Consider the following 23,889-nt stretch of genomic DNA (forward strand, 5'->3'; position numbering starts at 1 on the left):
TGTGATCTGTACTTGTTGCTTTCCGTCAGGGAAGTTATTTGTGAGGAATTGTGGCATCTTGTGAAAGATCTTGCATGCAAGGGTTTGTCATAAATCCTTTTACCTGTTTTTGTTCTGTTGTTGTTGCTGTTATGGGGTAGTACAGCTATCCTAGTATCGGTTTCTAAACACATTTGTAAGATAAGGTCAATAAATCAACTAAATCATACAGTATACTGTATGTGTGTCTGTTGCACGATTATATAAAAAGGTGAGGGGGGGAGGGGGGTGCAGGGTGTGCAGTATTATACATAAATCATTTATAAATGCACCACCTCACTTTCTAGTCTATTAGCAGCTGAATATTTGACATTATTCCATAAACATGACTTGATGGAAAATTGCCTTTGATTGAAATGACAGCACTATAACACTTAGTGGACAGCAATAAAGAAAAATATACTGATTCCTTTTGCCTCTATAGTCATCAATAATGCAGCATCTTCCACATTCACTAATGCGCGTCTGCATTCCAGCACACCAGCTGTCATCGCTCTGTAATAAAAGGCGCTGTCAGGCTTTTTCAATGACATCACACCCAAGTGCAAGTTTCCAACATGGCGTCCAGCCGGCTGCCGGAGAGGGAGGTCCAGGAGGAGCCGAGGCGCGCTGCGACCGCAAACACTGACTTCTGCCTCCACAAATACTCCCTGCTCATCATTATAGGACGGACCGCTCACCTCAGACATACGGGACACATCAGCAGGGAGATTGAACGAGGTAGGGCCTATATGTCAACGCCTCTTGAAGCTGCTGTATGTCGTTTTGCTTTTCTATACATTAGGATTAAAAACAATTCAGACGCCTGCATGTTCTGGTCGCAAGATTCATCGCCGAGGATGCAACACTGACCCCATTGCAGCGTTTATGTAATTTTATTCACCCTACTGACCGAGAATGCGTCATCTGGCGATACTCCACCATCAGCATCACCGGCGCATCCCTCTAGGCACATTATAATTAAAAGCAGTCTGAAGCCGGTGGTTTGTCTTTCGCTTCAGTAGGCTATATCGTCATGTAAGGCGAAGCTTTAGGGGAAGTGTTGCAGGGCGGGTATTCAGTCAACACATAGCCACTTGTAAACTATGTGCCAATAACCTTTGTGTGTCTACTTACAGCAGGAGACTGCAGGTAATAGACAGTAGAGTACATGGCATACAGTCTGTTTTACTGTGCGAGTACAAAAGGTACATTTGAGTGCAGATCATTTATGTAAAACACTGCTGTATAGATAAGGGAACAGAAACGGAAACACTAGTGACATACAGCTAAACCACAGAGTGACAGAACTAGACTAAGAGATATTTATCATTTTTATTAGGACTATAAACATTTCATCAATGTCCGGTGAAACCCAAGGCCTATAGCTCTAAAATCAGCTAAGACAAACAGCCCCGTTTTCAGCTCTGTGACATCATTCATTTTCAAGTTTTCCAATGCGTTTTTAAATGGTTTATTTATTTAAAGAGTAGTGTGTTCCTTCTTTCTTATCTGTTGCATACCCTTTATTACACCTGCACAATCTAATGCATGCATTTGTATACTTTCACAAAGCTTATGCTTTTTTTATTAGGTTTTGTTGATAATTCCAGTTTATGTTTCTTATTATTGTTTAATTACATTTTTACTCAAATATATTCACCCAACTTTCCCCTTTCCATGTTCTTTAGATATCATTTAAAAAAAAAACCTAATAGATTCAGAGTAGGCCTATGTCACATCATCTGGTACTCTGGTCCAAATTTGAGCTCCCATACATTAAAAGGATTTAGTGCCAAAAGAACCAAATTCATTATACCTAAACACTACACCACTAAACACCAGTAAATACTCTGGTCTATTTAGGCATTTCTACACATGATTTGTTGCTAAAAACATAACCCTATTAGCAAAGTTTATCCATTTTAATGATTTGCCTACTTAAATGTGTTAGTGTGATAAAAAATGGAACTTGTCATTTTATTTTGTACAAATATCTATGAGTGTGCACTATCCATTTTTGCAACAACAACTATACTTATACTTGCATGAATGCAGACTATTGATTGACTGACTACTGATGTTTACATGTACTATTTGTAAAAATGAGTAATACCTACAATAAAGAACATGACCTAACAATTTTAACACTTGTTTTGTGAATATTTGGACACTTATGTGATATATTTTGTTGATATAGCCTATGTCTTTTATGTCTTCAGGTATTCGGTCATGGGACGTCGACTTAAACTCCTGTAACCTAATCCTCTATCTCCAAGAATTTCTCTCCCATCATACGGCATCTTTCAAGGGTGCAGGTAAGTAACAGCGTGTTCATTTGACCCTGCATAGCACAGAAAGTCCCCATGGTAACCCGCCAGTTCGGCTGGTCTGGGGTCAACGAGAAAGGAAGGAAGGAAAGTGGAGGAGCAGTCGGTGATTGTTTAACATGGGTGGGCCCTTTGGACATAAAACAATAGAGACCTGCAACCCAGTTGTGCCACCTCTCTTTCTGTATGCGTTACAGTCTTTTTAGTATGCAGAGCCAGGTACAACCAGGGAAAACGGTAAAAAAGGCAGACAAACATCAGTCAGATGACTAACATGACTATTACAACTGAGCCGTAAAGTGATGAACACAGACAGGAACAGATCTCTTACTAGTTAAGACAAAATGGCAGCCAGGAAGGTTGCCTGTATGTGGTAATTAGTACTGTAGTGAATTATCGTCTTGTCTTACTGTCTACAATGAATCATCAGGGTTAGGGTTAGTGTGTATGTATGTATGTATGTATGTATGTATATATATACACACACACATACATATACATATATATATATATATATATATACACACATACATATATATATACACACACACACATACATATATATACCCTTTTATATAAAAACCATTATCTGTACATAGTAGTCAAATGTTATACCTTGTTCAGCACTGTTTTAGCCGTATGTCTATTTCTCTGTATGTACTTACTTGGACATTAAAGCTGATTCTAATTCTGACTCTCTTTTACTAATGTTAGAGCTTACATGCTATTTTGGATGTCAGGCTTTAGTACAAGTAGGGATTTGGCATTTTGTAAGAGATGGAAGCTGAGAAAAGAGAGGTGACTGGAAGAAATAGTTCAACATTTTGGGAAATACGCTTATTCGCTTTCCTGCTCAGAGTTAGATGAGAATATAGAGACCTTCACAGTGATGTAGCTAGAGCAAGCAGCTTGTTAGCTTAGCATAAATACAGAAAACATGCAGAAACAGCTAGCCTGCTCTGTCTGAAATCCGCTGGGCAGCGCCTATATATTTCAATAAATAACACAATATATCTTGTTTGTTTAATTTGCACAAAAACTGAAGTCTTAAAATGACTCATTGTGGGTTTATGTGCTGGAGTATTTCTTAACTGGGCCAGTGATTTCCTAAAGTTGTCGTTTACTCAGCACCTTCACTCCACAAAACCACAACTTGTTTTTACGTTTAGTTTTTTGTATAATTCAAACAGAGCCAGGCTAGCTGTTTCCCCCTTTTTTCAGTCTTTATGCTAAACTAAGCTAACACCTTAACACCCAAGCCTCGGCAAGAAAGCAAATGAACCTGTTTCTCAAACTGAGTCACAAAGATGTTTTACAGTTGAACTAGTGCATGCCACTGATTCACAAATTGAAAAGGATAAAAATTTGAAAAATTTAATTCAGTGCAATAGCCAGTGAGGAATGACAAAGAAACGTTTGTACTTATTTGGGTCATTATGTTCCAGTTGGCTGTGTCCGCCTCTGTATCCTCAAAGGTTGATCCAGTTCCCCTCAGACTGGACATTCACTGCAGACTGAGTTAACCTGGCATCTCATCCTTACACAGTCCCCCTGACTCAGCTGTTCCACTCTTCTTCCTTCCTTTTTTTCGCTGAGGGAGTCAATCACCTGCCAGGCTATCCCAGTTCACTTTATCTCATTGACTTCTTTGAGTTCCCCTCCTGTTTGCGTCTGGCCTCTCGCTCCCTGCTCAGATCCCTTGGCTTGTTTCCAGACTCCCTCAGCTCTGACTTTCCCCAGCTCTTGTCTGATTCTTCTAGGCTGTCTGTCCTTCTCTTTTTTATTCTTTGTTTTTTTCTCTGCCTTTTTAGGGCAGAAGTGTCTGCGCTACAGTACCAGAGTGTTGGACACTCAGGTGCTGATCAGTCCATCTCAGGAACAGGTTCATTCAGAGGTGAGGGGATACATCCTGGTTCCTTCAGAGATACAAGTTATTTGAAAACAGCTGACCAAGCAAGGTGTTATAATAATGCATGGATGGAAGTTTTCTTCTCATAATATTGTTCAAAATGAGACCTAAAAGCAAAGAATATAATTTGAGAATTATTATTTTGTTCTTTCTATTTTTATTCAGTTTTTACAGGAATTTGACAGTCTATCATGATTTTCATATGATTGCAGATAGTACAACTATTCTGAAATATTCTCATATGATTGTATCGAGGGCCACAGATAATTTTTTTCATTATCAAAGAATCTGATTATTTATCAGATTAATAAATGATTTGTTTTGTCAAATAACATTACAGAAAAATGAAAGAATGCCTGTCACAATTTCACAGAGCCCAAGTTCATGTCTTCAAATGAATTGTTTTGTCCGACTAACAGTCCAAAGCAATTTAATTTACGATAACATAAAGCAGAGAAATAAGAAAATAGTCATATTAAAGAAACTAAATGGTTAGTATCTTTGCCTGGAAAGTGATTCAAATGTGATAAATTATATATAGTAAAAAATAGTTGTGAATTACTTTAATGCTGATTGTGAAGTGAAGTATAGTATGGAGTTGTAATTTTATTTCTCTCTCCCCCTTACTTTTTATCTTTTCTCTGATGCCTTTTTAATTTTGATAATGGGGGAAATAAATATAAAACACCTTACTGTCTCTCTCTGGCCTGGCCAGGTGTCTGCTTTGCTATCCAGGGAATCGGCCCATAAGCTGTTGATCTTGGCTGGCCAGAGCGTGGAGGAAAGTGGAGACCTGCTGTTTCACAGAGGACAGTTCTCACCACACCAGCTGAAACAAATACTAACAGAGCAGGTACGACAAAGACATTCAATTCTGTGCTGATAAATGTCCAGATGTTACTTCAGCTGCTTATTAGGTGCATGTAATCTTGAACGTCTATAAAAGTATATCTTATTTTAAAGCTGCAACCAACTATTATTTTCCAAATAGATAAATCTGCTGGTTATTTTCTTGATTGTTTGGTCTATCAAACTTTCACTGGTCAGAAAACAGTGAAAAATATTACAGCTGATATGCTATTTAGTCATTTTATGATAATTAATGTTAGCCCAGCTAATTTATTGTTTGGCCTGTATTGTAAAGTGTCTAAAGAAAATGTTCTGTTTTCAGTTCACAGATCAGGAGAACTTAGCCTCCTCCGAACTCAGTCTGACCCTCAGCTGTCCCAACATCGGCCAGTGGAGGAAGACTCTCTTGGGAAACCAGCATCTGCAGAGTCCTTTCACGCTGCACATCAATCCCCCAGAGGTGCTGCCTGCCATGGAGGCCCTGGGGGAATTCACCTCCCTCATCTCGGGTACCCTTTCCCCTCCATCTCCCTTCGACCTCCTGCCTCCTCCCACCACCGTGGGTTTTCTCAAGCTGTCCCGCCCCTGCTGCTACGTGTTCCCCGCCGGGCGCGGTGACTGTGCCTTTTTTGCCGTTAACGGTTTTACAGTGCTGGTGAACGGCGGCTCCGACTCCCAGGCCTGTTTCTGGAAGCTGGTGCGCCACCTCGACCGAGTTGATGCAGTTTTGTTGACGCACATAGGGACAGAGAACCTCCCCGGGGTCAACGTCTTCCTGGAGAGGAAGGTAGCTGAGTTGGAGCTGAGCTCTGATAGCAAAGGTAAGAAGTCAAGTCAATTTTATTCATATACTCCAAATCACAAATTTGCCTAAAAGGGCTTTACAATCTGTTCAGCATATGCCACCCTCTATCCTTAGACCCTTGATTTGGAAAGAAAGAAGAAAACACCTAAACAGGGGATGTAGTCCTCTTAACCCGTTTCATGTTCAAATTTCCTTTTTCTTTCTGAGTCTTCATATTCTTTTATCTGAACAGATGACTCGTCTAAGAGGCTCATCTCCCCAGAGCTTGGAGTTGTGTTCTTTAACGCCCCCAGCAGGTTACAGGTGGAGGAACATCCTTGTAAGTGATCCATTAAAACCTACTGAACTCATTTCTAATGCAAATTATTGAATATCAAGTTAAGTTATCATTCTTATCATGTCAGGTGGGGACAATGTATTGAAGAGCACACACCAGGCGGCCCTAACCCTACAGCTGTTAAAGAAGTTAGACATCAGACCACAGCCAATGTTTCGACCACAAGGAGTCCCCATTGAGCCGCTAACCCTGTTCCAGAAGATGGGAGTGGGACAGTTGGAGTTATACATCCTCAACCCCGGCAAAAACAGCCAGGAGTACCAAACATTTATGCAAAACTGGCCTGATGCATTGCCATCAGAATCCAAACCCCAAACTCTCCCTCTCACTGCCCTGGCCTCAGTGTCTGCCCTGCTAGTGTGGCACCCAGCGTGTCCCCAGGAGAAGGTGGTCAGGGTGCTGTTCCCTGGTGTTACCCCACAAACACAGCTGCTGCAGGGCCTGGAGAAGCTGAAGGGGCTGGCCTTCCTCCAGAAACCCACGGTGACCACCGGTGACCTGGAGAGGCTGGGGGAGGACAGAAAGACCAAGAGGACAGAGAGCCAGGACAGTGGCAGGTCACAAGGGAAGGAGTCAACACCCAAACATGGAAAAGATCGGGGAGTTAAAGAAGATGGAAAAGAGGTACTGGTAAGGGAAAAAGGAAAAGTTTTGAATGGGGTCGCTACAAGAGATGCTGATAAAACCAGAATCAAAGAGATACGTGTAAAGCAAAAAGGAGCATCGTCAGAGAAGAATACCTCAAAGAAGGGAGGAGGAAAGGATGGGAAAAAGGAGGAGAAGCCTGGAAATAAAGAGAACAGTGTTATGAGGAACGATCAGGGGAAAAAGAATGTTCTCCTTTCCAAACCCAAGAATGAAAATAAAACTAAGCTCAAAAAGGAAGCAAAAAATGACTCTAAAACAGGGGTGAAGAAAACAAGAAAACCACTAGGAAAGGAGGCACACAATGGCAAGAAGGTAAATGTAAACACTGAACTGTCAACAAAACCCAACACTGGGAGTGGGTTAGAAATCCCAGAGCCAGAGCAGCAGAGTCAAAAACCAGAGAAAGAGACTGAAGAGAACCCCTGTGGCTCCAAAATGTCCACCCCTGAGGATATGACAGACGATTTTCTCAAGCTCCGGGAGGAAACCGAAAGAGGAGAGCCGCAGGTGGTGAAAACAGCAGATAAAGGAAAGCAGAAAAGCAGTGAGTCAAGAAATGAAAAGAGCCTTGGAGGCATTAGCAAAGAAAAGAGTAAAGAAGGAGATGATACACTAGGGGAAGAAGCTGCAGGGATAATGGGAGGAAAGAGTGGTGATAATGGAGCGCAAGATAAGGCTTGGGCTGGAGAGAAAGCTGATGTAGACCTGCAGAAAGCGCCTATAGACCAGCCTGGAAATGCTGCCAAACCAGCAAAGGTTGTAGGATTTTCATCTCCCTTGAACAATGCGCCAAAGAGCGAGCGCAACGAGCTAGACTTAACCCCGACCGAATACACTCTCCTGGACGGAGCTTTGAGAAACAGCCCTCCCTCACGATCCTCTCCAGACAACCCGGCCCATGTCAGCCCTGACGAGCAGACGGTAGAGCCTGCCTCCCCTGATTCAAGGCCCAACAGTGCAGGCCACACTCCTTACTGTCTGTCCCCGGATGATGTGTGGTGCAACAGGGTCACTCTCAGCAGTTTACAGGCCCAGATGGGTAACTTCGAGTCAGCGGATGTCAACCAGCCAAATGGATCATCCAAGCAAAGTGAGGGGCAGCCCAAAAGCACTACAGAGAGTCACACAAACCCCAGAGAGAGGCAACTAAGTTTCCTTTCTTTGGGTACACTTAAAGAGGGATCTTCAGACGCCTCTCCTTCTCTTGCTACCACCACCACCACCACTACTACACACTCCATGCCAGCAGAGGTGAGCTCACCTCAGTCCACAGAAGTAGATGAATCACTGTCCATGTCCTTGGAGCAGGGACCAACCACTGTGAGCCAGAGAGAGGGGGATGACAGTGTTCATAACTCCCACTCCAATGGAGGCCATTTTGCTGGGATGTCTTTACCAATGAAGAAGCCTCCCAGATCCTTAGGGCCGGGCTCAGAGATGGGGCGGCCTCCAGCTCCAAACACACTTAATTTTGAGGTGTCAGCTCACGATGTGGATCTATGTCTGGTTTCCCCCTGCGAGTTCAAGCATCTCAAACAGCCTGACTCCAGCTCAGGTGCGAGTGAGCCCTCCAGAGGAGCCTTCACTCCACATCATCACGGCAACAACAACAACCCCAAGGACATGTCACCCAGCGAGTCAAACGCCCCCGTCTGCACAGAGGACTGCCCGTCCACCACAGCAGATGGAGGTCTGGACTCAGATGAGGATGAATCGTGCAGTGAGCCGTCTAACTCTCCCCATGATCTCCGCTCTAGTCAGGCTCTGCCCCCGGACCCTCTCCCAGCCCCTTTCAGGGACAGCCCGCCCCTGCCCCCACATCCTGACGCGTCCATGCCCGTTCCTCAGTTGGACTCTGACGCTCGTGGGAAAAAAGCAAAAGCCAATGGGACGCGAGGGAAAAAAACACCAGCGGTGAGTCTGTCTTATAGACCTTTTTCACGGCAGACATGTTGACATGGCATAGTAGGAAAAGCACAGGTGTATTCAAAACCATTAATGATGGCAGCATTCCACTTAGGAGAGGCCCTGGTATTGTGCATGCTGACTCACTGAAATAAACTTAGCACAAAAAGTAAGGAAATTTGTGTTTGGTAGATTATTTCTCTGTGGTAACAATGCTTTTTGGCAATAGATCTTATATCGTTGGAAAGCCTGTTTAGTTCCCTTTCAAATGGTGCCCCTTTTGTAAGGAACATGCATTTGTGGGATGAGTAGCAGCGCTGAGTATGTGGGTTGCGCCCATGAAAAATTTGCCAAATCTTCTCTGCCAATGCCAAACAGCTTATTCTGCCATTGACTCGTTTGGTGTTTGGTGGATTGGATGATTCTGCCTACGACAGTTGGATCGTAGGGTCAAAGTGTGGAGAAGACTCGGAGAACGCTATGCTGATTGCTGCACCGATAGAGTAACACCTTTTGGTGGAGGCAGTGTGATGGTCCCAGTAAGTTTAGCTTACCGGGACACTTCGTTAAGGTTATCAATTTCAGCTGTGCTTTTCCTACTATGACAAGTCAAAATGTCTGCTGTGAAAAAGGTCTATTAGCACAGAAGAAAAGGATCTCTGTGTAATTTGGTGCATGAGTTCATGTGTGTATTTAGACTACATTTGTATTACATACTACTTTTTTATTGTTGTTATCAAGCCTTAGTATCCCTGTGCCATAAGGAATCATAAAGCTACATACAACATTGTGTCCTCTTTAACAATTTAGTCTGGTGATATTTTAATATAATGTATATTTCATAGTGAATGTGAAGTCACATTTATGCTAAGTTATAATGAATTTAAGGACACAATTATTGTTTATTATTATGGTTGGAGTGAAATCTAACTGTTGAATAGGTAATAACTAACATTGAACACTATACAATTCTGCTTTTTTTGTTCCCAGGTTACGGAGGGCTTACAAAAATCAGGCTCAGGGAAAAGCAGGACAGGGAGCCAAAGTGGAGTGGTAAAGGGGTATGTCTCTTCTACTCATACGCCTTCCTCCAGCGCCCGCTCAGCACCAGCAAAATCCTCACCCAATCCAGGTATGAGGTATAAAATGTAAATGATTTTAAAACTGTGGATTTCTCTGATAATGTACCCCTTTCTGTACTTTGTCGACTTACGTGTGTCCACTGATTTCTATTAAAAAAAAAGAAGCTATTCAGCAGTTTCTCCTTTCTCTCCTGTCACAGGTTCTAAGTCTACCTCTGTTGGTGAAGTCAGTGTGTACGTGGACCTGGCCTATATTCCCTCTGGAGCCTCCTCTCCAACAGTCAGTGTGGACTTCTTCAGATGCGTTCGCTCTTCCTGTTACATCATCAGTGGTGACAGTCCAGAGAAAGAAGAGCTAATGAGGCATACACTGGACGCACTACTGGATGCCAAGTTATCCTGGCCTGACACTATGCAGGTAGAAACACACACACACACACACACACACACACACACACACACACACACACACACACACACGCACACACACACACACACACACACACACACACACACACACACACACACACAATTAGATTCATGCACATAGAAACATATTTCATTACATGCTGTTGGTGGTCTTACATAGCAATGAGCCCTCCTGAAGAAAAAGCTTAGCAGTAAAATTTCAGCTCTGCGTTTCATTAGCTAGGATAAAACAATTATTTTGTCAGCTTTGAATGATTACAGCTCCCATGACCTTTTGTTTGCCCACAAATGGCTGATTGATGCTAGCTGACAACAATCTTTGTTTTATCTTGGTTTAACAATTACTTTGTTAGCATTCAACAGCTCCCATTAGCTTTTGATAGCATAGCTGTAGCTGTTGAATGAAAGTAATTCTTTATTTATCTATCTTAAAATGACAAATGCTCAATTTTTTTATTAGTTTAGCATTCCAGACACAAAGATAAAAGAGACCCACTGTGTACTGTAATGTACTGTATGTCTATGTTCTGTAACAGAGCTAACCTGGAAGAGGAGTGGGACTTCAGCTATGAATATAGTTCAGAACAGCAATTAGACTGTTGACATTTGAGAAGCCCTGATTTATCAGTGGTCCCCATACTTTTTCTGTCATGCCCTGCTTTCAAAGCAGAGTTTTCTTCTTCCATACCTCTCCATACGTTTTCTGAGTAAAATCTTGCTCACCAGATTTTTCATCAGGCAGGTACTGGTCCAGGTTAAGGTTTCAGTTCAGGTAACAGAACCTTAAAAGCAAAAACACAAGGCAAGAAAGCAGCCTTGCAACTTTGACAAACCGGCAAGCAGTGAGTGGAAAACATCTGGTTAAATATCTGCAGGGAAAGTAATGAGCAGGTGAGCAGGTGGGCAGGAGGGAGTGGCTGGATGGGAATAAATGAGGTGACTGGGATGGGAGAAAAAGTCTGAGGGCATCTGGTGGACAGGAAGAGAATGGCAATGAACGGGTTTGAGGAAGTGGGAATGTGGCCAGATGGGGGGAGAGAGAGGCCGAATGGGACAAAAGAGCATATGTAGAAACTGATTTCAACTAATTAAACTGAATTCAGTGCCTGTTATAGCATGTTTTATTAGGTTAATGATCAAAAACAGGTTCATATAATGGTGATCAACCTGTTTTTACAACTCAACGTTATTTTGTCATTATTCTTTCAATGTCTTTGCCACAACTAAATGACACTGCATATCACCGCAGATACTGACGAACGACGGAAAGTTGAATGTCAAATGTAAGCAACTCAGATAATTTTCCTCCTTGTTATCTGCCTAACCCCAGGTGACAGTGATCCCTACCTTTGAGTCGGTGCCGATGCAGGAGTGGTACCAGCAGACCCTGGACAGACAGAAGGAGCTGGGCATCACCGTGCTCGGATCCAACAGCACTGTCGCCATGCAGGACGAGACCTTTCCGGCCTGCAAGATAGAGTTTTGAGGCGGACTTGGGGATGCAGCGATGGAAAATGGAGGGTGAATATGAGCTTAAGGATGGAGATGTGTGTGTGAGAGAAAAAAAGAGACAGACTTGAAGGTGTGAAAGAAATAGAAAGTTAAAAACAGAGATTATGGGGAAATAAAGAGAATATAAGACCCCTTTCTGCACAGCTGACATGGGACTTTCACCCATTCCCCCTTCTGGTTAATAACTTCTTTGTGGGCTCCTCTTTTTTAGACCCATGACCCTGTGTGAAACAGGAGAGGAGATCACACTGGCTGCAAGAGAAGCATATCCGGCTGCAAACATGTGTGGATCCACATAAAAGCTTTTTTTGTAGATTAGTCAATAGCGTTAGCATACATGGGGTTAAAGGCACTATGTGTAGGCTTGTATTCTTAATGCATTCAGCCCTGAAGTGTGCAGTAGTGTGTGCTAAGACTAAGGGCCCATTTTGCTGTTTTTATTGCAACATTTAGGCTACCAGTTGGCGTAACTACTCCAGATACTCCCAAATGGCAAGAGTGTGCAAACTTGAAATGATGTCTTACATTGTACCTTTAATGAAATCACATTCACAGTGAGTGGTCAGGTGTGTGTTGTATGCACTGTACGCAGACATGAGATGAGCCGTGCTGTGTGTTGTACCTGCTTTTTAAAAAGAGTATTGAGCCACTGTGGCTTCACTGTTGACCTTGAGATCTCTGCCGAGCAAATGGAGCAGATGCGATGTATCTGATGTTGAGTGATAATCTGAGATTATTAAATCTGAGTGTACAAAAACAAATCTGTCAACGGGGATTACCAGATTAAATGTAATAGCATTACAGCAATCTCATTAAGGATGGTCCTGTCATTGTAATCCATTACAAGTGCTTAAAGTCATGCTAATGAGGAATCAGACAGCAACTGCTTTTGTAGTAATAGATGTTCACTTGTTATCTTACTAAAAAAACATTAAAAGTGATGACATGTATTTTGATTGTATGATATGATGGATATGACCGTACAGTTTATTGTAGACAAATATTTTGCACAGCATAAAATCATGGTCTAGTCACAGTGAGTGTAATAACAGCTTTCCACATTGTAATTTGCAAATACAAATAATTTAAAGTTTTATTTATATTTGGAACAAAGTAATCCTAAATCACACTCCTGAATTGCTGTAATAAAATTGACTACATTACATAATAACACTTTTTTTTTATGGATCCATAATGTCTTAATTTGCTATACTACCCATTTTACTGCTACATTTTCCAATAATAAAAAAAAAACAATGATCTGGTTAGAATGGAAATATACTACTGCTTACAACTAACTATCTCAACTCCTTCTTCTTGTAATTAGCGCCAAATTACACATATTTCTCAGAGACTACGCAGGGAATTATGAGGATGTTACAGATCTGTAAAATAAAGCATACACATGTAATGTAATGGATTACATTGTAATCTCTCCAGACCTGTCTGTCCACTGTTTTCCTTTTTATTTCCCTTTGTCCCAGTCTGCATGTCCAAGAACAGATGTCATATTCTGGTTAGTCTCGCTTTGCCAGGAATCACGACTTTCTCAGTTCATATAATGTGGCAAACAGTTTCCTCAATACCAAAGCATGAGATAACAAAGACACCCCCAACCATTTCCCGCTCTGTCTGAATGTTGGCTCCAAATACAGAAAAAAAATGTATTCAGTATCTCTGAATTATCTGGTATACAGTTTATAATTATACAAATGCATGGTTGAACTTTTATCATGGGCTTGTACTGTCCTTGAAATTTGTTTTGATTTTGTGCAATCATATTTCTTTTTATCACACTTTTCTGCAAAAGACTGGCAGATTAAATTATGTATTGGCATCGGAGGGTTGAACTAAATCTGTAATCATGGGCGACAATTACTTGAACCCCACTGTAGCAAAGTGAATAGTAACTATGTGTATGTGTCCCGCATGTATAAAATAGTGTATATACTGTACGTTGTTTCATTCATGATATTCATGAGGACAGAGAGCACTGTGGAAGAGCGGCATGGTGGGATGAACATTGAGAACCTTTTGCTTTGTAATTGTCTGTAAGTACATACAGTAACAATGTCAAAATGTGTGGGTTGTTGGGCCGGGACTAATGTATGAATAAAGAATGTGCATCACCACTCAGAAGTCTCTGTTGAGAGTCGTGGAAGTGCAAATGATTCAGCCATGCTGCCTTGTGGACGTTGAAGGAAATTATGAATGTGTTGCAGCTCAAAGTTTGCTTATCTGCAGAAACATTTCGCAGCCCAGATTCAACAAAAGATACTCTATTATATTGTAGATATATTACTATTCAATTTGCCAAAAGAACCCAATGTAAAAAGTTAAGACAAACATACATCATCAGTTTACAAAATATTACAAAGTTATAACCAGTAGTGGAAACTAAGCACTGCACTTATGTCCAATTTTGAGGTACTTTATACTTCTTCTCAACTAGCCTACATTTCAAAGGGAAATATTGTACATTTTACTTCACTATATTTAGGCAGTGTTGTAATGTAACGAAGTACAAATACTTCACTACTGTACTTAAGTAGAATTTTCACGTATCTGTACTTTACTTTGTTATTTATATTTCCGGAAACCTTTACTTTTACTCCACTACATTTAAAATTTAAAATTTTAAATTTGTTACACTGGAAAAAAAGCAGGTTTGGCGAATCATTGCTGCTAAATTGCCAAGATAATACACCCTCCATTCCAGTTGGTGACCTAATGCCTGTTTGTTGCAAAAAAAAAAAAAAAAAAAAACTAAAGAAGAGGAGGAAGCATAATGACTGATAGTATCATGGAAGCTGCCATGGCAACAGATGATGAGCACCCCGATGACAGTGGTGATGAAGATAACGTTACACACCATTGGCCATAAAGTTCATAATCAAAGTTTTTTTTTTTACTTCTACTTCTAATACTTAAGTACAGTTAATATCAGACAATTACTTTTGATACTTAAGTACAGTACATATCAGATACTTTAAGACTTCTACTCAAGCAATATTCCAAAAGTAGACTTTAACTTCTACCAAAGTCATTGGTAAGATACTTGTACTTTTACTTAAGTATTGCTTTCAAGTACTTTATAAGATTGTATTTAGTCTATGTCAAAGATATAGGCTTAGTTACTCTACTTTTCAGATCAATACTTAAAACACATGATCAGTTAATTAAAAATGCATTGTTACATAGACTACCCAACAGCATTGGAATTGACTCTACCGTGACAACATGAATCAGTAACAATATTCCAATATAGCGTAATTGTGGTATTGTTAGGCTACTTTTACTTTACTTTACTTTTAAAATGATCTCAGTACTTCGCCCACCACTGGATATATAACTGTGACCAAAACAGGTTACTGGTTATATCTGGGTTAGGAGTCTCATCTCCAGTTAACTCAGCATTGTTTTAGGCCTATTGAAAAATTGCTTCATTACGGAATCCTTTATATTTAAAAAGGGCGGTGTTGCATCGAAAGCTGTGACCCATCTACAGTTTCACTTCTGTTGTACCGTTGACGGAGAAACACACATCTACTGAACCACAGCGACCTGCTGCGTTGTACCCTATAGTACACCGTACGTCTATAGTTTTACCATACTACTTCTACTAGCTACTGCAGGTAAGTTAATAGCCTTTAACTGCATCAGCTGAATTCAGATTAAACACGTCTCTGTCATTGGTCCGACGTTCATTATCAAGAGTTTTGTCCCGGTCGATAGGGGTTACTTTCGCTTTCAGTTCGATGCCTTTTCCATCTAAGAACCCAATTCTTAGATTTTTTGTAACAATCAAACATAGTTGTGGACCGTGGACAGTCTTTGCTGTGATGTTTACATGATGTGAAGCAATGCACTAGGCTATTATAAAAAGCAGTAGGCCTACAAACAAAACAAATACATATATTTAAACCTGCCCATCAAAGTGAAACTGAAACTAACCATTTGACTAGGGCTAGCTAAAGAGACAAACATGTTATGCTTCAGCAAGTATGTAGCACATGTTTATTTCACATGTGATAGTAAGCAGTGGTGAAAAGTAACTAAGTACATTTACTCACGTACTGTACATAAGTCCATTTTTTAATTGTACTTTATTTAGGTAGCCCATTTCTATTTTAGGATACTTTATATTTCTACTCCACTGAGGGAATTATTATATTTTTTTACTACACTACATTCATATGAAAGATGTTGATAATAGTTGAACACTTTTTATTCCCTGCCCTCACGACCCCTCAGATTTATTTTGTGACTATTTGAAGGTTGTCCAACCCCCCTACCTAAAGTCCTATATAAAAAGCTAAAACTATCTACAACTCAACCAGTTACAACACTTAAATGCTCACACATTTAAGTATTATATATATAAGCGTAATAGTATTACTATCTTATAATGTCATATATAGGCTAATATTAAATCAGTTGCATGGGCCATTTTTTCTGAAGATAGTTTGGGTACATTTCGCTGATAATACATCTGCACGGAAGTAACATTTTTAATGCAGAACTTTTACTTGCGTATAATTGAATTTATTTTCATTTTTAAATTGTTGTATTGGTACTTTGATCCACCAAGGAAAGTAAGACATCAGATTTCACATGTTGAACACATTTAATATGTATTAGCATGTGATTTCGGACATTTCACATTATACTTAGTTATCATATTTCACATGATGACACATTCTGCTTTTTTTTAGCAGGGGAGAGTATGCCTTATTAGAGAACTCTACCATAACATCTAATCATAGTTCTGCGTCCTCAGGTGTGTTTGGACAGTCCACCTCCGTCATGTCTGTAGTCACATCCAGCCTGTCTATAGATCAGCAGAAGAAGCTGCTCTCTGTCCTCAGTCATGTCAGACTCCACCTGCTCTACAAAGCAAGCGTCCACGGCTTCACTGCTGCTGCTTTCCACAACCGCTGTGACAAACAGGGGCCCACTGTCATTGTCGCCTACAATGCTGCTGGGTTCGTCTTCGGGGCCTACACCTCAAAAGACTACACCCAGAGCGGAGAGAGCGTCCGGGACGAGGAGGCCTTCCTCTACAGCATCTGCGCACGGGAAGATAAACCCCTGAGGGTGGCAGGTATCAGCGGACAGTCTGCTTTCACAGATGGAGCCACTGGTCCGAATTATGGTGCTTTGGTGTTCCTGCATGAGGACAAACCTGAGATCCAGTCCAACCCAGGGACAAGCTTCACCTTTCAGGCTGCAGCGATGCACGGAGAAGACTTGGCTCTGACGGAGTTTGAAGTGTTTCGAGTTGAAGGTGTGTTCTATCCACATACTTTCAGACAATCTTTAAAGTACATAATTGGTGTGGACTGTAGTAAATTAATTTTAAATGTTAGAATAATATATAAGCCATCGTGTTACAATTTATTTATTTTCCATATGCAGGCTTGGGAGATGTTCTGGCCAAACCCTGGAGGAATGTACAGTGGACTGCTGAGTAAGTAGAACACTTTGGCAACTTTTGCGACAATGAACTCATTTAAAAGTAAAGTAAATGGCAAAAGTGTTTTAGTATCCAGAGTAGAGGAAAGAACTGTAACTGTAAATGTCATCTGTATCATTTGTGTTCCCTCTAGGAGGAAGCAGCAGTTGATGAAAGATATTCAGAGCTATAAGCCTGATATTAAAACAGTTCATGAAGCCCGGGTGTTGTTGGTGGGACCTGTCGGGGGCGGCAAGTCCAGCTTCTTCAACTCCATCAACTCAGCGTTTCGAGGCAACATGACATGCCAGGCCATCGCTGGTACAGCAGGGAAGAGTGTGACCACTCAGGTACTGGCTCAAGTTTTACTCTTTGTGATACACTGCAGATATGTTGAAGCTGAAATGTGTCCTTTGTGTTTGCCGCAGCCTAATCAGGACAGTCAGACTGTAACCTGCAACAAAAACAGCAGGGGAAAACGTGAAAAAAGACTAAATTAGAATGGTTACATTTTGTAGATCATTTGAAGGTTTCCATTCCTCGACTGCTTGTAATATTATGAATGTAAAACTGATTCCACACATGCTCTAATTATACAGTTTGTCCCATTCAATTCTGTAGTTCCGCACGTACACCGTCAAGGCAGGGAAACGTGGTGGAGCTGTTCCTCTGATCCTGTGTGACACAATGGGGCTGGAGGAAAACGCTGATGCTGGTTTGGATATTGAGGACTTAGTCAACATCTACAAGGGCCACATAAAAGATCGCTACCAGGTCTCCTAATCTCTCCTAATTCCTACATCGTCATGATACTGCTTTAGTGTAAGAATGTAGGATGCTTTATTGAGTTATTAATAACAAATGAATCTGCCTCTGCTTTTTTGTTCCTCAGTTTAGTCCCTCCACTCCTCTCCAGGTGGACGCTCCTGGCTTTAAGAAGAAAGTGACTCTGAATGACAGCATTCACTGTGTTATTTATGTGATCGACACCTGCAAGGTCTCGCTCCTCACCCAAAAAATGCTGGACAAGTTTGCTGGCATCCGGAAAAAGACCAACCAGCTGGGTTAGCGCCATAATAGCATTATATTCAGAATGGTTCCACCATTTCACAGTGTACTGTATATCAGTTCTTATATTTTATATACGTGTTTATATTACAGACACTTCCAACATATACCAACCGACACCAGTATACATTAGTTTTCTTTGTGTGTGTTGATTACTTTTGCCTTTCCTCATGCTGAATTATATATCTTGACTCTTGCTACTGTAATGACTATTTCCTCCAAGGGGTCAGTAAGCTTTTACTTTATATTCTATTCTATTTGAATCTAGTCTATTCTACTCTATTTCCTTCTTATCCCATATAGGAATTCCTCAGATTCTGCTGATGACTAAAGTGGACGAGGCCTGTCCGCTAGTGGCAGAAGACTTAAAGAACGTGTATCGCAGTGTTTACATCCAGAGGAAGGTAACAATCATCGTGTTATGGTGCTCAAGAAATCAGATTGGGAACAGCGATGCTGTAATCAATGAGGTGGAAACTTGTTTTTTGTGGTGGTATAAATAACTTAATCTGTGTACATTGCTTTTTCTTTTGCCGTCTTTCAGGCCCGGGAGTTGAGTGAGTTTCTGGGCATCCCCTTGTCCTGTGTGCTGCCGGTGAAGAACTACAGCGAGGAGCTGGAGCTGGACCAGGACACTGACATACTGCTGTTGACTGCTGTGGAGCAGATGCTGAACTACGCAGACAGCTTCTTTGAGAACCAGGTTATTGAGGACCAAGAGGGGATTGAGCAGATGGATCTCTACAGATCCAATGATCTTACCCGCCCAGTTCTATCAGAACAAACTAAACACATTGTTTGACAGACAGAACATCAGCATTTATCAAACTTCATTTCAAGCTGATGAGTTAGTTGATCAAATATAGGCTACTGAAGAAAATGCATAGTTGTTTAAAAGTTTATCCGTTGATATGTAGGCCTAATTGCTTTTTTTAATCTGCCCGCAGTATAACAACTGAAGACAAAGGAGTCACACAGGTTTCACTTGATAAGTGATAAGCCTCCTGATAATTCATAACCTGAGTAGACACTTTTTACATTTCGTTTTCATCTCCAGCAGAGTAACCAGGGCTTCATGAGCTCCAGAACAGGATCCACATGATTATTTTGTCAACTTTGAGTTTCAGATATCTTGAAACATTTTTTTACCACGGTTTTCATTTTAATGCACTTACGTTTCTGATAAAATATACATGTACAATTATATCCAGTACACACTACTTTTTGCTCTTATTGTCAATATACAGTCGCAAAAATGGAAATAAATGGACGTCTTACTTAAACATGTATGGCTGTTTTGTATGTTTGACTTTCAGTATTACATCCATCAGTGGAAAAGTTTTTCAGACTTTTCTTTCCCTCAGTCTGCCACCAGATGTCAGTCATAATTTCATAATCGGTGCAGTTATGGAAACTTGGGATGATACGAAAAGGCGAGGAGCTGACTGTTGCACAGCACAAATGAATCTGCCGATCTCAACATATAAAGGAAGTTTAGTTGATTGTTATCGAATTTCCTTGGAATCAGACTGTGTGTTTTCGGCAAATAGGCCCTACGCATATGTTTTAATTATGCACGGTAGGCTAATGTCACGCAAATCACCAAGTCAGAATGACAATCAAATGTACTTCCATATTGTGTAAAAGCACCACTTACAGTCAAAGAGAGACGTTGGGTTTCTTTGGAGCAAATTTCAAAACTCGCGTAGTTTAGGTGCCACCCTCTTCTCAGCCCGGGTATAAAGAGTGAGACGCAACGTTGCCAACAACAAACGCTGCTGACGCTCCTGACCTGCACCGACTCTCAGAGGGAATATCCACACCAGTAGGCTACTGTCAATCGTCTCTCACGGATTTTCATTTTTGACTTGCAAACATGATTCCAGGGGAAAGCTTCGGGTCCATCGAGAACAGGTGAGATTTGTTGTTTCTGCACTCTGTCAGATTTGGCTGTAGTTTATGGCTGTCTGAGCCATGTGGATGGAAATCATGTGATGGACAGAAATGCTTCTCCTCCGTTGACCCTTGCATTGCCCGAACTAAAATCACACTTTGTGAGCTTGGATTTTAGACTTTATCTGGAGTGCAGAAATTTTCTATTAAAATAAATTTATATAGCCTACATTCGACTCCATTAAAGTCTGCCAACATATAAGCATACAACTTTAAAAGTTGATGCATAAACCGTGACTTCAAAAAGTAATTTCATTCCTTCATTCATATGTTAAGACTTTTCTATTATAAGATTTTAAGCAATACAGTGCATGCATGTTCTGTGTGGACCATACATATACAGTAGCCTATGTATTAATATAAGGCTTATAATCAAAGACCCTCTTTTATCACAATCATCGACATACAACATGACTGCTGAAACTGATGGGATTGATAAGGGTATAATGATAACTTCTGATTCTCTCTGACTTTAGATAAAAGCATTTAAGGAAATTCATTAATACGGTATTGGGCCCATTTAATAAAGAACTGCAGCAGGTCTATTTCCAGTTTGTTTTGTTTTTGCAGAATACAACAAGTTAATTGTTCTTTCTCCTCTCAGGATGCAGTCTGTAGGTCTGGCTCTGGAGGAGTTGCTGGTGACTGCTCAGAAACAAGACTGCCTGACTGTCGGCATTTATGAATCAGCTAAACTTCTTAATGCGTGAGTTGAAACTATAAAGTTTGCCAATGCCTGCAATGTTTAAAAACACACTGAGTATATGCTTATCTTACATTTCAGAAATTAACTTCCATCCCAGACATGTGAGTGCAAGTGTCTTCCTTAAACTCATCATTTTCTCCTTCCTCCCCAGAGACCCAGACAGTGTGGTCCTGTGCCTTCTGGCAGCTGACGATGGAGACGATGCAGACGATGTGGCGCTGCAGATCCACTTTACCCTGCTACAGTCCTTCTGCTGCGATAGCGGCATTACCATCCTGCGAGTCTCAGGCATTCAGTGTCTCAAGCAGCTGCTGGGTGCTGTGAACGCCAACAGAAACCAGGAAGAGCTCAGAGACCTCCACTGCATGCTGGTTACGGTATGTTGACTCAGCACAACAGCCCTGTCTTATGTAACTGCAAGGCCAAAGTGGAAATGTATTATTGCAGGTTATGTTCATCCAGTGACCTAGCTGAAATTTCTTAGCATTACTATACTTTCTGAAACCTTTCCCTGTGATTTAAGTTGTAGCTTTCTGCAGACTGAATTTGCCTTAAATTCTCAAAATGAATTTGATGTTGTCTTTGTTTCCAATGCAGAATCCCCAGGCGGACCACTGCAGGCTACTAGAGGTGGGGACCTACTGCCGGGAGAGTCAACGCCTTGACCAGTGGGTGCCTGAACTGGTCCTGCAGGAACGCTGAAGGGTCTGACACCCTAATACACCAACAAACACAAGAGCTTTCGGGGTTCGGATACTGATGAACTGAAGGATCCATTGTTGCTCATGCAGGGATGGCCTGAAGTGGACTGGGACGGGCTATCCTGACTGATGACAAGCGGGGACCAAGGACTCCCATTCCATGACTAGTCGAAACAGTCAGAGTGGAGACTGTTTACTATCAAATCTGCTTTGTGCAAAAGACACAGACAGGAAAGCAGATTCACATCCAGACCACATTGTTTGTACATTGTCAGTGAAACTAAATGTGAGCTTCTATTTGGCTACTTACAATGTTTATGGGGTGTGACAATCAATAACAGGAGTAGTAGCGTCGAGAGAAATATGTCCACACCCCAGCTTGTACCCAGAGGACGTGTGTGTTTCTAATGAAACTATGTCCAACATTCCTGTGGATTCCGACATGGGAGAGTCCTTGGAGAGAAGGTGTGTGTGAATGTGTGGTATGCTCGTACAATACCTGTGGTTTTCTTTAGAAAAAACTGGGTTGGCAGCGTGTGCATTCTTGAATGAGCAGCTGAACGTGCGGAGGAATCGTCACCATGGAAACTGAAATGGAAATTGTGTTCAAGTTGGAAGTCATACAGAATTTATTTATTTCAGGACCAAAGAAAAGGGGGGGCAATGAACATGATGTTTTTGGTCAGGAGTATATAGACTGAGCAGAATAATGAACTGTCTGATCTAATGGAAAAAGTTGTAAATTCTCATTGTACTGCAGGAGAAACTACCTATGCCTAGGAGTGCTGCTTTTTTGATTAAATGCTGTTAAATTCATAGAAACAGTGCTACACCACTAATTTATTGATTGTATCACTTGTTTGTGTATGTATTCTAATTTTGTGCTCTGTTATCTAAGTCAATAAATTATTGTGTTCATATTTGTTTTACTTCTTTATCAAGAACCTCATGCTCACATTTCAAAACAAAAGCCATGTTTGCATAATGGAGCTAGAACTATAGCTGAGTTACACAAGTACAGTTTACATTTGGATTGAAGTAATGGGAAAGAAAACATGCACACTTTGGGCAAAGTTTTTTTGAAAAGAAATTTGGCTGGCAAGCTTCCTTGTAGTTAAGTCAGTCAGTGTAGTCTGGCTCAACAGATGTACCTTGCTGGATTAAAGTCTGACATCTGGCGTATGTCGCTTTCCTCTTGCTATCTCTCGCTAGTGTTTTTTCCCTATCCCAGAATAGATAGGCGATGTAGCCAGACCAAACACCAGCACTGGCACAGCGCTGTGGAAATAGGTCTGGCAATGCGAGACTAATCAGTGTGAAACTGGGGTGGAGACAGAAACTCTTTTGTGTTGGAACAAACAGGCAAAACAAGCTGATGCAGACCCACTGCCCCGTCAGAAGCAGGGGGTGGGAAAAATGCAAGTTGCCTGATCAAACTTATGATTTAATTTCTTCCAAGCCATTTGCATTCTAGATGTGTACAATTTCCAAATTACATAATGAAGCTAAACCTGCATGTGCATGTTTAAATGTTTCAGAGTGATAAGAGCTACAGGGCATGTGCAAATACGTCTTGGTGTAACCCTACCCATGGCGTGGTATCTCCACATGATTAGGTAGCAAGATGTTCTTGCAACACAGTACAAGTGTTTCATGCTCCCCTCTGCCCTCCTTCCACTCTGTTTTTCTTCCCACTCCACCCCCTGCTCTCACATGTCTGTTTACAGCTCTGAAGGCAGAACAGAGAGGGAACATTCAGGCACATGGACCACCCATTTGTTTACTATCAGCTGAACGTGGGTTTGGCTAGTGTGGGGACTGACTTCTGATTGGCTCTGGTTCATCCACCCTAAATGTGATTGGCTTTGACTTGCAGAGGAGTCGGGGGAGCAGCGGGGTGGGGGGTGGGCTATGGTTTAAAACTTGGAGGAAGCTTGTGACTGGTGAAGCAGTGCTTCAAAGGGCAGAGATTGTAACAATGACTTTCCTGTCAAATGACCCAAATGGGAGGCTTTACCTGTTCGTGCTCTTTGTTTTGTCTGTTTGGTGCAACTAGCTTTCATCTTTGCTCTGCACACTTTGTATACCTATCAGGCCCGAGAGCATGTGTGTCCATGTGCATCATTATAACCTATCTATACAATCAGTGTGAGAAAAAGCCAGACACTCCTACTCAGAAAGC

General features: G+C 41.3%; 3 protein-coding genes across 4 annotated transcripts; all 3 read left to right on the plus strand.

Moving 5' to 3' along the window:
* The first annotated feature begins 529 nt into the window (after positions 1-529).
* On the plus strand, positions 530-13,960 carry LOC116057543 (microtubule-associated protein 1S-like). 2 transcript variants are annotated; one of them, XM_031310051.2, is made up of 11 exons: positions 530-759; positions 2,241-2,336; positions 4,160-4,242; positions 4,973-5,110; positions 5,429-5,927; positions 6,144-6,230; positions 6,316-8,810; positions 9,792-9,933; positions 10,084-10,301; positions 11,643-11,833; positions 12,036-13,960. In XM_031310051.2, the coding sequence occupies exons 1-10, from the start codon at positions 597-599 to the stop codon at positions 11,796-11,798; spliced, it is 4,077 nt and encodes a 1,358-aa protein (XP_031165911.1). In that variant the 5' UTR covers positions 530-596; the 3' UTR covers positions 11,799-11,833; positions 12,036-13,960. The 2 variants fall into 2 exon arrangements, with proteins under 2 accessions (XP_031165911.1, XP_031165912.1); XM_031310052.2 differs by having other exon boundaries at positions 12,278-13,960.
* A 1,366-nt stretch (positions 13,961-15,326) lies between these two features.
* Positions 15,327-19,634, plus strand: LOC116057691 (interferon-induced protein 44-like). Its single transcript, XM_031310275.2, has 8 exons — positions 15,327-15,459; positions 16,605-17,111; positions 17,243-17,294; positions 17,434-17,629; positions 17,901-18,053; positions 18,172-18,343; positions 18,651-18,751; positions 18,892-19,634. The coding sequence occupies exons 2-8, from the start codon at positions 16,631-16,633 to the stop codon at positions 19,147-19,149; spliced, it is 1,413 nt and encodes a 470-aa protein (XP_031166135.1). The 5' UTR covers positions 15,327-15,459; positions 16,605-16,630; the 3' UTR covers positions 19,150-19,634.
* Positions 19,635-20,049: 415 nt separating this feature from the next.
* On the plus strand, positions 20,050-22,625 carry LOC116057394 (growth arrest and DNA damage-inducible protein GADD45 beta-like). The gene is made up of 4 exons (XM_031309817.2): positions 20,050-20,261; positions 20,905-21,006; positions 21,158-21,383; positions 21,604-22,625. The coding sequence occupies exons 1-4, from the start codon at positions 20,224-20,226 to the stop codon at positions 21,706-21,708; spliced, it is 471 nt and encodes a 156-aa protein (XP_031165677.1). The 5' UTR covers positions 20,050-20,223; the 3' UTR covers positions 21,709-22,625.
* The last annotated feature ends 1,264 nt before the right edge of the window (positions 22,626-23,889 follow it).

This window comes from Sander lucioperca, chromosome 18, assembly GCF_008315115.2.
Source record: "Sander lucioperca isolate FBNREF2018 chromosome 18, SLUC_FBN_1.2, whole genome shotgun sequence".
Lineage (NCBI taxonomy): Eukaryota > Metazoa > Chordata > Actinopteri > Perciformes > Percidae > Sander > Sander lucioperca.